Source organism: Atta colombica, unplaced genomic scaffold (genome assembly GCF_001594045.1).
Source record: "Atta colombica isolate Treedump-2 unplaced genomic scaffold, Acol1.0 scaffold72, whole genome shotgun sequence".
Taxonomy (NCBI): domain Eukaryota; kingdom Metazoa; phylum Arthropoda; class Insecta; order Hymenoptera; family Formicidae; genus Atta; species Atta colombica.
Genome location: NW_017259564.1, coordinates 509,568 through 520,702, shown reverse-complemented (window position 1 = coordinate 520,702; position 11,135 = coordinate 509,568). Strand labels below are relative to the sequence as shown.

At 33.3% G+C, this 11,135-nt stretch overlaps 1 protein-coding gene across 2 annotated transcripts in view; it reads right to left on the bottom strand.

Moving 5' to 3' along the window:
- The window catches only part of LOC108692456 (serine/threonine-protein kinase Warts), a 31,683-nt gene that overhangs the window by 11,235 nt on the left and 9,313 nt on the right, over positions 1–11,135 (bottom strand). For both annotated transcript variants that reach the window (XM_018200704.1, XM_018200703.1), the window contains exons 2-4: positions 9,453–9,794; positions 6,938–9,218; positions 4,025–4,302 (exon numbers count right to left, since the gene is read on the bottom strand). In XM_018200704.1, the coding sequence (XP_018056193.1) occupies positions 4,025–4,302; positions 6,938–9,218; positions 9,453–9,731 (2,838 nt within the window). In that variant the 5' untranslated portion in view covers positions 9,732–9,794. The remainder of the gene's footprint in view (positions 1–4,024; positions 4,303–6,937; positions 9,219–9,452; positions 9,795–11,135) is intronic.

The window sequence follows — 11,135 nt, the reverse complement described above, 5'->3', positions numbered from 1 at the left end:
ATATATATATATATATGATGTATAATATTTATAACTAATGTTGATAACAAAAATTTATTTAGACTATTTTTTTCGAATAAGATATGTTATGATCTTCCGAAGATCTTGGAGCAAAAAGGCAAATGCTAAGGCATTTGGAGATTTGTGACCATGAAGACTTTTAATCAGCTTGACATAAGTTACAAAGTATTAAAACGATTCCGCACAAATCTTGGAAATTGGATTTCGGTGGAATTAGCTGAAAATTTGATATGTTGTAGATTTTGTTGTCCTAATGAAAAATCTTCACAAGCACAACCCTTAATAATGAACTGACCTCTATAAGATGTTACTTTTCGAAACTGGCTAATATCACAATTTAATATCTCATTTTCAACAAGTACAGTGCATTTTTACATTATTTGCATTTTCGATGTATATTTTTAAATAAAGAACTATAAGGGTAACATTGATTTGATTGTCTCTCACAAATCGTAGTGCTTAATTATTGTGAGTCTCCTCGCCTAGAAAGTAGCAACTGAGAGTACTTATTTAATAATAAAAAAATTTAACTTAAAATCAAATCAGTTTAAAACGTATATAAATAACGTATACAAATAATCACATGATCAAAAAGTTTTTAATGAAATAAAAATATTCTGGTACGCTTAAAAGTATAGTATAATTAAAAACGTGTCTCTTGTTCTTAAAAACAAAAACAGTTCTGAAAAACAAAATATTGAATGGATTAATTGAATGGAAATCTCAGTTGTCAATCCTAATTTAATTGGCATGAATAGATCACAGAAGTTCGGGCATGATCCTGGGACGCTCGCAAAGACTCGCTGCGTATAAGTCAAGTGCTCGCTGAAATGAGATAGCAACATTTCGATTGGCACATGCATAGTGCTTTTTTCATGTATAACACGTTATTTTGTCCAAATTTCCACATCATAGACATGAAGCAACATACACAGTTGCATTGATTTTCTCAGCAAATGAGAATGAATTGAAATGAATTATTAGGTGTACAACTTTGCTTCCGCCGTTTTTTTTCCGAAATTCGAGGCTTTATTGTAAAAAACTGGTTATACATTTATGATTCAAAATATTGTCCATTGCTTTCTCCCATCTTTCGGGTAGCGTACGGTATCCCGCGTCGAAAAAACTGGTCATCTTTTGAGGCTATCCACGAATCGATCCAATTTTTTACTTCTTCATAAGACCGGAAGTGCTAGTCAGCCAGGCCATGTGCCATTGATCGAAACAAGTGATAGTCAGAGGGAGCAACGTCTGGAGAATACGGCGGGTGGGGTAGGACTTCCCATTTCAACGTTTCCAAGTATGTCTTGACCATTTTCGCAACATGAGGTCGAGCATTGTCATGCTGCAAAATCACTTTATCGTGTCTCTCGTTGTATTGCGGCCGTTTGTCTTTCAATGCTCGGCTCAAACGCATCAATTGCGTTCGATACCGATCGCTTGTGATTGTTTCAGTCGATTTTAACAGTTCATAATACACTATGCCGAGTTTATTGCTGGTCCCACCAAATACAGAGCACGACCTTGGAGCCGTGAATATTCGGTTTGGCCGTCGACGTGGAAGCATGGCCGGGAACTTCCCATGATTTTCTGCGCTTGGGATTATCGTAATGAACCCATTTTTCGTCCCCAGTCACAATACGATGCAGAAATCCTTTCCGTCTTTGCAGCTGTTCACAAGCAAACAAACGCCGTTCAACATCTCTCGGCTTCAATTCGTACGGCACTCAATTTCCTTGCTTCATTCCCATGAGGCTTTGAGGCGTTTTGAAATGGCTTGTTGAGTCACTCCCAATGATCGTGCCAATTCTTCTTGATTTTGACACGAGTCTTGCTCAAGTAATGTCTCCAATTTTGCATTTTCAAAAACCTTCTCTCTTCCACCGTTATGCCGATCTTCGACGTCAAAATCACCGTTCTTGAAGCGTTGAAACCACTCATGACACGTTCTTTCACTAATAGCGGCCTCACCATAAGTATTTGAGAGCATTCGATGAGCCTCAGCCGCAGATTTCTTCATATTGAAGCAAAAAATTAAAACCTCCCGCAAATGACGAGAATTTGGCTCGTAAACTGACATTTTCAATCGAGAATAACTTTATGATGCAGACACAAATCGACTAATGTTTCTATGGAGTTATGTTGACAGATGCCCAAGTTTATTGTGTGATCTATTTATCTATGATCTATTTATTTCGACCACTTACCGCTAAAGCCATCTATAGGAAAACGGCGGAAGCAAAGTTGTACACCTAATAAAATAGATTCAGATTTTCAGAAATATGTATTCATGAATATTAAAATGAATTCTTTTCAATCCTAAATGCATTTTTATTCATTTATAAGAATTGCATAGAGCATATCTCTATGTCTTTCTCAAAATAATATTAGCATTTTTTGTGCATCGTGAATACTACTCAATTCAGAATTGTAAATAAGAAGTACAGTTGTTTTAATTCAGTTAAATTTAAAAATAATATCAGTCATTTCTGTGCAACGTTAATATTGCTAAATTCAATATTCTGAATATGAAATGCAGTTTTTCAATCTAATTAAATAAAAAAAGTTTTCATTTAAAAATGGACCATAACTTTGACTTAAATTATTCAAAATTATAAGTAGAAAATTTTTCGTTTTAATCCAATTAAGTTCAAAAAGGTTGTAAAAATAATTGCTATGTTCCTTTGTTCCTTTTTGATTAGAAGTAAAATGAATGATCGATGTGAATATTCGCAAACCCAGTCGAACACAGTCCGAATATTAGGCTAATCACGGCGTGCGACATCGGCCAAGCGAGATTAGATTATCCAACATTTATCTAATTTGTTTCTTAGTAATGTAAATTGTTCATATTTTATTGTATCTGTTTAATGATATTTTTATGATATCTATATAATTTCATGCGCTGATTTAGCTGATAGTAATTGAAGTAGAGAATGAATAACACATTTAAGAAGTGTAGCGGGTAATGTAAAAGATTCATAAGATTTAATCCAGAGATCACAGGTTCGAATTTTTAGAATTAATGTGCGTTTTTTAATATCAATTTGAAGTAGTTAATTTCAGGTTTAATTATTATAAATGTATTAGGAATAAAATTTGTAACCCTTAAATATGATGTTTTTTTTTTCGAATATTGTATTAAACTAGCGGCAGCTCAGATCCAATCCATTTCAATCCATTTAACCCATTTTCATGGATTTAAAATACGCATTAAAAAAATTTTAATCCATTTTAATCCATTCTCGTTTATTGGGTTAATATCAAAAATCAGATTATCGATCTCAAATCAATATCTTTACAGTTTTTTTTTTTATGTAAAAATACTCATATAAGGTGCAAACAATGACATAGGAATGCACCGTACTTATTGAAAATGAGATATTGCGTTATTAACCAGTTTCGAAAAGTAGTAGAGGTCAAACAGTTCATTATAGGAGATCATGCCTATGAAGATTTTTCATCAGGCCGACAAGATCTACAACATATCAAATTTTTAGCCAATTTTATCGAAATCCAATTTCTATAAGGTTTGTGCGGAGTCCTTTGAAAAAATTTGACCGAAACCCATAAGACTTGTACGAAGTGCTTTGTTTCAGATTATCCAGAACTGAAGTTTCATGCACATCATGATTTTATGGTATCTCATTTGAAGTTAATAACTACAAAATGAATGTACATAAACCAAGCTTTACTGAAGATAATTTAATATATATGTTATACAATAAATCTAAAAAAGTCTATGAAGAGCACTACATAACTTTTCAAAAGAGAGAGAGAGAGAGAGAGAGAGAGAGAGAGAGAGATTCCTAGAAATTCTATTATTTCTTAATTTTATTCCTAAAAAAATTTTTATTAGATTCCAAAGATAAAAAGAATTCCTTAATATGTTTTAAATATTTCATAATTTAAATATTAAATTTTTTAAAAGATGATAAAATGAATAATCTTCTGATACTTTATTATTATTAGTATAAATATTATAATAAAGAATTATACGTACCTTATATTGAGTTTCAGCAGGAGTATTGGCAAGAAATGGTGGAGAACCAACTAACATTTCATACAAGATTACTCCTACACTCCACCAATCACATAACTGTGTATATCCTGTACGTTGTAGGACTTCCGGCGCGATATAATTCGGTGTTCCAACGAGAGAATGTGCTAAGCATCTCTGATGTTCCCTGTGTCTTCTACGTTCTAATGGCTTTAACTGTATGCATTGACATTCGTTGTTCCAATCATCAGCTGGATCCATTGAGTCTTGTTTACCATGGCCTTGAAGCAAAAAAACATTAATTTATTTTATACATCTTAAAATACAATACATTTTTAAAGCGTTAAAACGAAAATCTTTTCACAACATTCCCTGAGAGTTCAGGGATTCTTCCGATATTCTCAAATTTTTCAGATATTTTTGTTTAAAATTCCAGATAAGAATTTTTTTAATGCAACTTTGTGAAATAAATTGGAATACAAGCAACGTAAATAAATTATACACTGAAAATTATTAATAAAAAATAGGAATTCCATGATTTATCTCATGATATCTATTTTTATTTTCAATTGAGAGCTGCGAAATCTATAGGATAATAAAGGAAAGAATTACTACAAATATAATATATAATATAATATATAATATAAGAAAATTATCCTTTTTTGTTATATATTATCTTTCAAGTGTCATCTAAATTTTTTAAAATTCATGAAACACAAAAATATAATAAAATAATGTCATATTTATCATTAATCGATTGTCAGCATTTTGCATTATTTTATTTAAAAAAAGAAATCAAAAGAAACAATAGATTTATTTGCATTGCTTGCACTTTTTGCATTTATAAAAGTTGCGTTTCATTTAACGCTCACAACACTCATGAATATTATTTGTCCTTTTTAATATTTGAATGACGGATGAAATGGTTCTACGAGTGTTATGAGCGTTAAGTTAAAAGAGGGAATAAAGTACATTCTTCTTATGGATTTTGATCTCCTTCAGTATCCTACGTCGAAAATAAATTCTGCCATGCCCGAACATTTTGTTATAATATTTGCCTTGTAATAATATTTTTAATATGTGAAAAGCCTCCACACTAATTATATATAGAAAATTGGATTCCGAAAAGAATTTTTATATATAATGTGGCTTATAATGTGACGAATAAAAGATATAAATACAAGGCTCAATAATGGATAGTTTTTAAGCTACGGTGTATCAAAGGCATAAAACTTGTACTCATGCATAAAAAACTTTTGATATCATAGCTTAAAAACTATCTATTATTAATTATTTTATTAATTATAGTATTATACACCTATAAATTTTTATAGATTATATATTATTCATATCATCGGATTCCAATTTTCTTGTATGATAGTATGGATTCCTTTTAATATTAAAAAATACAGTATATAAAAAAAATATTAAAAAGTACTATTAAGAGGCTCATTTAACAAAACGCTCAAATACGACAAAATTTATTTTCGATGAAGATTCATCATACTTAAAGTTCAAAAAGAAATTCGTGAAGAATCTTATACAATAATCAATTTTTTGACTATTCAATCAATATATTATTCACAAGTAAAACGAGATAAATATATATTTTGATATTGAAGAGAGAAAAAGCGAAAATTCTTCACGAATTTCTTCAATATCTTTCAATATCTTTCAATATCTTTCTTCAATATCCGAATATATCTCGTTTTAATTTATCTCGTTTTAAATGCAAAATTTTTTTTATAATTTTAAATAACATGAATAGACAACAATCTAAATAGATAGCAACCTAATATTTTCTAACTAAGAAAGAAACAAAATTTAAATTTAAAAGCACATTTAAAAATAAAATTTCAAAAACTCTCTGACAAGTAACGTTTTTCATTGGGTTATTTCTAATTTGATTCATGTAGTGTTTTTTTATTTAGTATAATATTTGTAATATAGAATTACATCAAAAGGAATTTGCGAAATGAATTTCAAATTATGATGTATCGTTTTTTGTTATTTTTTGTTCATTTTTTGAAAATCGGAAAATCTGTAAATCAATTATGTAAGTATTTGTCTATTGATAATTTAATATAGTTTTTTAAGTAAAAAAATCTTATATAATAATTTTTTGATCATTAAATCTGAATATATTATTCACAGAATGTATTATTCACATGAATATATTATTCACAATAAAAATCATTTTCCCCTTCAAAAAAAAATAACAAGGCCATTGGATCGTAAAAATTAAAAAAAATTCTAATAACGTTCTTTTTTTCTAGCAAGAGCTGGACACTCTCTTCAAATATTATTTTTCTCATATTCCCTCGAAATGCATTTATGAAAAACAAAAAATTTGAAATTAAATTTAAAAGGAAATTTAAATAAAATAAAATTTGATTATTTTATTTATCCATTATTTGGAATATACTATGGAAGACTCATATTCAACAAAAAATGAAATTTTTCTTTAAAATCATGATAAAAAAAATCAAAAAAAGATCAAAATTGATGATATTTACTCTTCACTCGATTTATCCTTATATAAGGATTTACAGATTTTTCGATTTTCTGGGGAAAAAAAAAAAAAAGATTCATCATAACTTGAAATTCATTCAGCACAAAATTCCTTTTTTATGTGATTCTATATTGCAAGTATAGAATTGAATTGTCTTCAATATGTAATTTTAATATAACATTACATATCGAAGACAATCCAATGTGAGAAACGTTACTTGTTTGAGTATATATAAATATTACTAATAAAATTACATAAAAATTAAATTTTTAAGGTTTTTTTTTAAAAAAAAGAAATCTTCTGAAAATTACAAATTTTGCCAAGTAATAAATATCCCCTAATTTTGAGTCTATTTTAAATGCAACACCTAAATTCGAATATAGAAATGATTGAAAATTTCTTACCGTTTTGTTGGTAATATTTAGAATTGTGAGTCCAACGAAATCCTGTGCAGAGGCCAAAGTCAGTCAATTTGATATGTCCATCGCGATCGATTAAAATATTATCCGGTTTAATATCCCTATGAATGAATCCCATCTTGTGAACACTTTCAACTGCGCACGTGAGCTCGGCGATATAGAATCTCGCCAACGACTCCTTGAAGATGCCGAGTTTAATAAGTAGTGACATTAAGTCTCCGCCAGGTATATAATCCATTACAAAATATAGATTATCCTTATCCTGAAATGAGTAATAAAGCTTGACGACCCATTCATTATCAGCTTCCGCCAATATATCACGCTCGGCCTTCACATGAGCAACTTGATTGCGATTTAGTACGTCGGCTTTCCTTAAAGTCTTCATCGCGTAAAATTGGTTAGTGTCGAGCTTTCTCACGAGTGTGACTTCGCCGAATGCACCAACGCCGATCGGTTTGATCTTCGTGAACATTGATTTATCCATTTTTGCCCGTTTTAATCTAATATAGTTGGATTCTTTTTGTGACAACATCTTCCTCATCATGCATTGCGCTTCTGCACTCAGACCGATCTTCGCCATCTCTGTCTCCAATTGCATACGCCGATACAGTCGCTGCTTGTGTGACTTGAGTATGTTCTCCACGTGCTGCTCCATGAAGAATTTAAAAGCCTGGGGAGAGTAATTTCTCACCTTACAATCCCTGCGCTCCTCTTCCTTCTCTATACTCATGGTCTTGCGTTCGGGTATAGGAGATTGATGCTTAATTTTATAGGACGAGGGTGTACCACCACTGCCGTCACCTTTGGTGCCATTACCACTCTTGGTACTAACAACAGTGCCCTCGAGTAAGGATGAATGATTGTTATTGTTGTTCCTTGTGGACACGGAAGTCGAAGCAACTGGTGGCAATGGTGGTGCATCCATCGTGTGTTGACAGTTATCAGCCGGCGAATATTTTCTCTGAAGTGGCGGATGATGGGCAACGGGAGACGTTCGCGATGCGCTGCCACTCTCTATCGCGGAGGAAATAATTGCAGTGTCTTCAGTAGGGGTGCTGTAAGGTGGTGGCGGCAACGGATGATGCATACCGCGCTGCGCCGCTAATGCTTGCATCGTCGTGGCGTAACTCGGTGGTTCTGTCGTCGGTATACCGACCGGTGACGAGTTATTCACAGGCGGATAAGCAGGCGGTGGTTGTTGCTTCTGCTGAATGGATGACGCATAAGAAGGAGGCGGAGGCGGTGTGTTACTAGTAGTGGAAATTGACTGAGGTGCCGTGGGAGCAATAGCAGTCTGCAGCACTGGTTTTTGCACTTGTGTACTTTTCACCGATTGCATGATAATTGGTGGCTGCGTCTTCGCCTGTCGCGCACCCCATGCTTGTAACGGTGTCGGCCGTGCCATCGACGTCTGCGTAGTACTAGGTGATATCGTAGATACGGTGATGGGACTGGGTGTACCAGTAGATGTCGGACCTGAATAGATACCGGATGATGGACTTTTACGATAATCCTGCTGTGACTGCGTAGGGCTCTGCCGATTTTGCATAGAAACGCTATAAGAAGGCGGCTGTACAGACTGACCGGACGATGAGGACGGAACTATAGGATACGGTGGCGGAGGTTCGACTTGGGTATTTGCATTATTATTGCTCGTCTGATAAATACTGAGAGCTTGCATTTGCTGTGTCAGTTGCTGCTGCACCTGCGGACCATTTTGTACAATCATCGGCTGACGGCTGCTCGAATTGTTGGCATTCGCCACCGGACTAGTGCCGCGTTGCGGTGGATTTACTGACGTTGATGTGGCGCCGGCCGTGCCGGATGCCGTTGTTGTCGATCTCGTCGGCACGACCGGCGCAGGTGACATTCGCTTGAGCATCTGCTGCATATTGGAAGGCACATTGGACTGACTGTATGGTGCGTGAGGTGGCGGTGGTGGTGGTGGCGTGGAACTACATCGAGGTGGCGGTGGCGGCGGCGGTTCACGATCCACAAAATTACTGGGCGAGTACTGGCGACTCAACTGTGGATGCGTGCTGAGTTCCGTGAGACGTGGACTATCGGATCGCGAGCTACCTGCTCCACTGTCCAATGCAGGACTGCCACGTTGCAGATTCAATTCCCTCTCAAGACTCGGCTTCCTGATAAGTTTGGTATTGAGTTTGCCGAGCCCATTTAGAGATTCTCCTTGAGCCTGCTTCAAATACTCTATTGCCGCATCCAATCGCCATCCCGCAAATTTCAAGGCACGCAATCCTATTTCCTACAAGAGCAATTGCGATGATAAATCATTGATATGTAAGTTTTTATCTTTTTGTGGTTAACATATTCATTCGTTTTATTTGCAATTCATAGCATTTTTCTGAAACGGGATGAATGTTATTTCATCTCGAGTTAAAGAAAGAGCAAAAACTCTGAATGCATTAAACGCGAGTAAAATAAAAGATATCCGATAATCGATTGATCTCTATAAGAACAAAGCTGTTATTCGTTTTACCTCTGAATATCCCATAGCTAGTAATTGTCCTAACGCTTGTCGTTGATCCGCTTTATCAGCGGTAGAACCGGAGGCGCCAGAAAGCCCGCTGAGACCTGAGGCAGAGCTAATGCCACTGGTCGTGGATACGGTAGAGATAGTGCTAGCGGCACTGGAACCCACCTCACCAGCCCCGCCAATATTCGCAAATGGTAATAATGAGTTGCGAATCTCAGCTAAAGCCTTTTGGTGGTATCCAGAGCCACGAGTGCTCGATTTGCTGGCAGCGGGCGGATTCATAGTGGCCCATGCTAGGCCCTCTGGGACCTAGTTTTAATCTGGCTGTGACACATGCGAATGTATCTGCAATATAAAACAGTGATGTTTTTACTTATACCAAATTTCGCACTACTTTACATTGATGCATTCTAAAGGCTATTATACAAAAGTATAATTTTAGTATTTTGATCAATAAAATATCCTATATATATCATCAAAAATATGATATTTCTTAACAAATATTTTACTAATTAAGACTTAACTAATATTACGTTTTTACAATATTGTACTTCATGTATAGTAGTATCTAATGCGCATTAGTGCAAAGTGATAGAATTTTTTATTAGTTGCAGTATCCTGAGACTAAAATAAATTTTCTCTAGAAATTTATGGAAACAAATATGGAAAAAATATGTCACACATATACAAATTTATTTAATTTTTTAATTCAAAAAAATAAGAAAACAATAAATCAGTTTGAAAAAAGCGAATCTTCCTAAGAGTAAAAAATAAGTTTTCCTGAGAATGTTAAGAATTACCTAAGACATGCTATTTATATTTAAATTACATCTTACTATCTTATATCTCTTATAAAATTAAAAACACTAATTTGAGAGAGAGAGAGAGAGAGAGAGAGAGAGAGAGAAATCTAATAAAGAGTAAAATTTGTATTTCGCGATAAAAAAAAGATACATATAGAACCTAAAAAATTTATTTTAAAACTTATTTATTATAAATAAGTTTTAAATTTAATAAATTTATTTGAATAAATTTATTTGAAATTAAGTTTTAAGTATAATACATATTAAAATACAAAACACAAAAATTATGTTTTTCTACAATATGACTATGTTTTTCAAACGAATTTAAAAAAACAAAAAGAAAGTAATAAAAGAAAGTAAGAGTTCACTTGAGTTATTATTGCACTATATTTCAAGAATATTGAGATCTCAAATATTATCTCAAAAAAATAAATTTTAGAAACCATTATGAATTTTTCCATTAAAATGACTTAGTTAACTTTTCTAAATTAAATTCTCTCACGCACGCACACAGTTCTTTACTTTATGAGTATTACGTTGTTGATTTACTATTTTCTTTAAATCATTAGATTTGACTTTATAAAAAAAGCTAGTTATTAACATGATTTGATTACTTATCATCGATTTTTTTTTAAGTGATTCAAGTTGAGATGACTTCAAGTGCTTCCTAATAAATACCAAGCGTTTCGTAGCTACCTTAGTTCCTTATCTTTTTCTCTCTTCAATGCCCGAATATGGCTATATTCGAAAATTCACTATCTGTGTTAAAAACTTATATTAAACTTATATTAAGTTCAATGAGAGAATGATCTCGGATCAGACGAGAATTTCGTCCGTTTTGTACAGGTTTTTGTAGCGTTACATTGCTTGTTATGCAAACCGA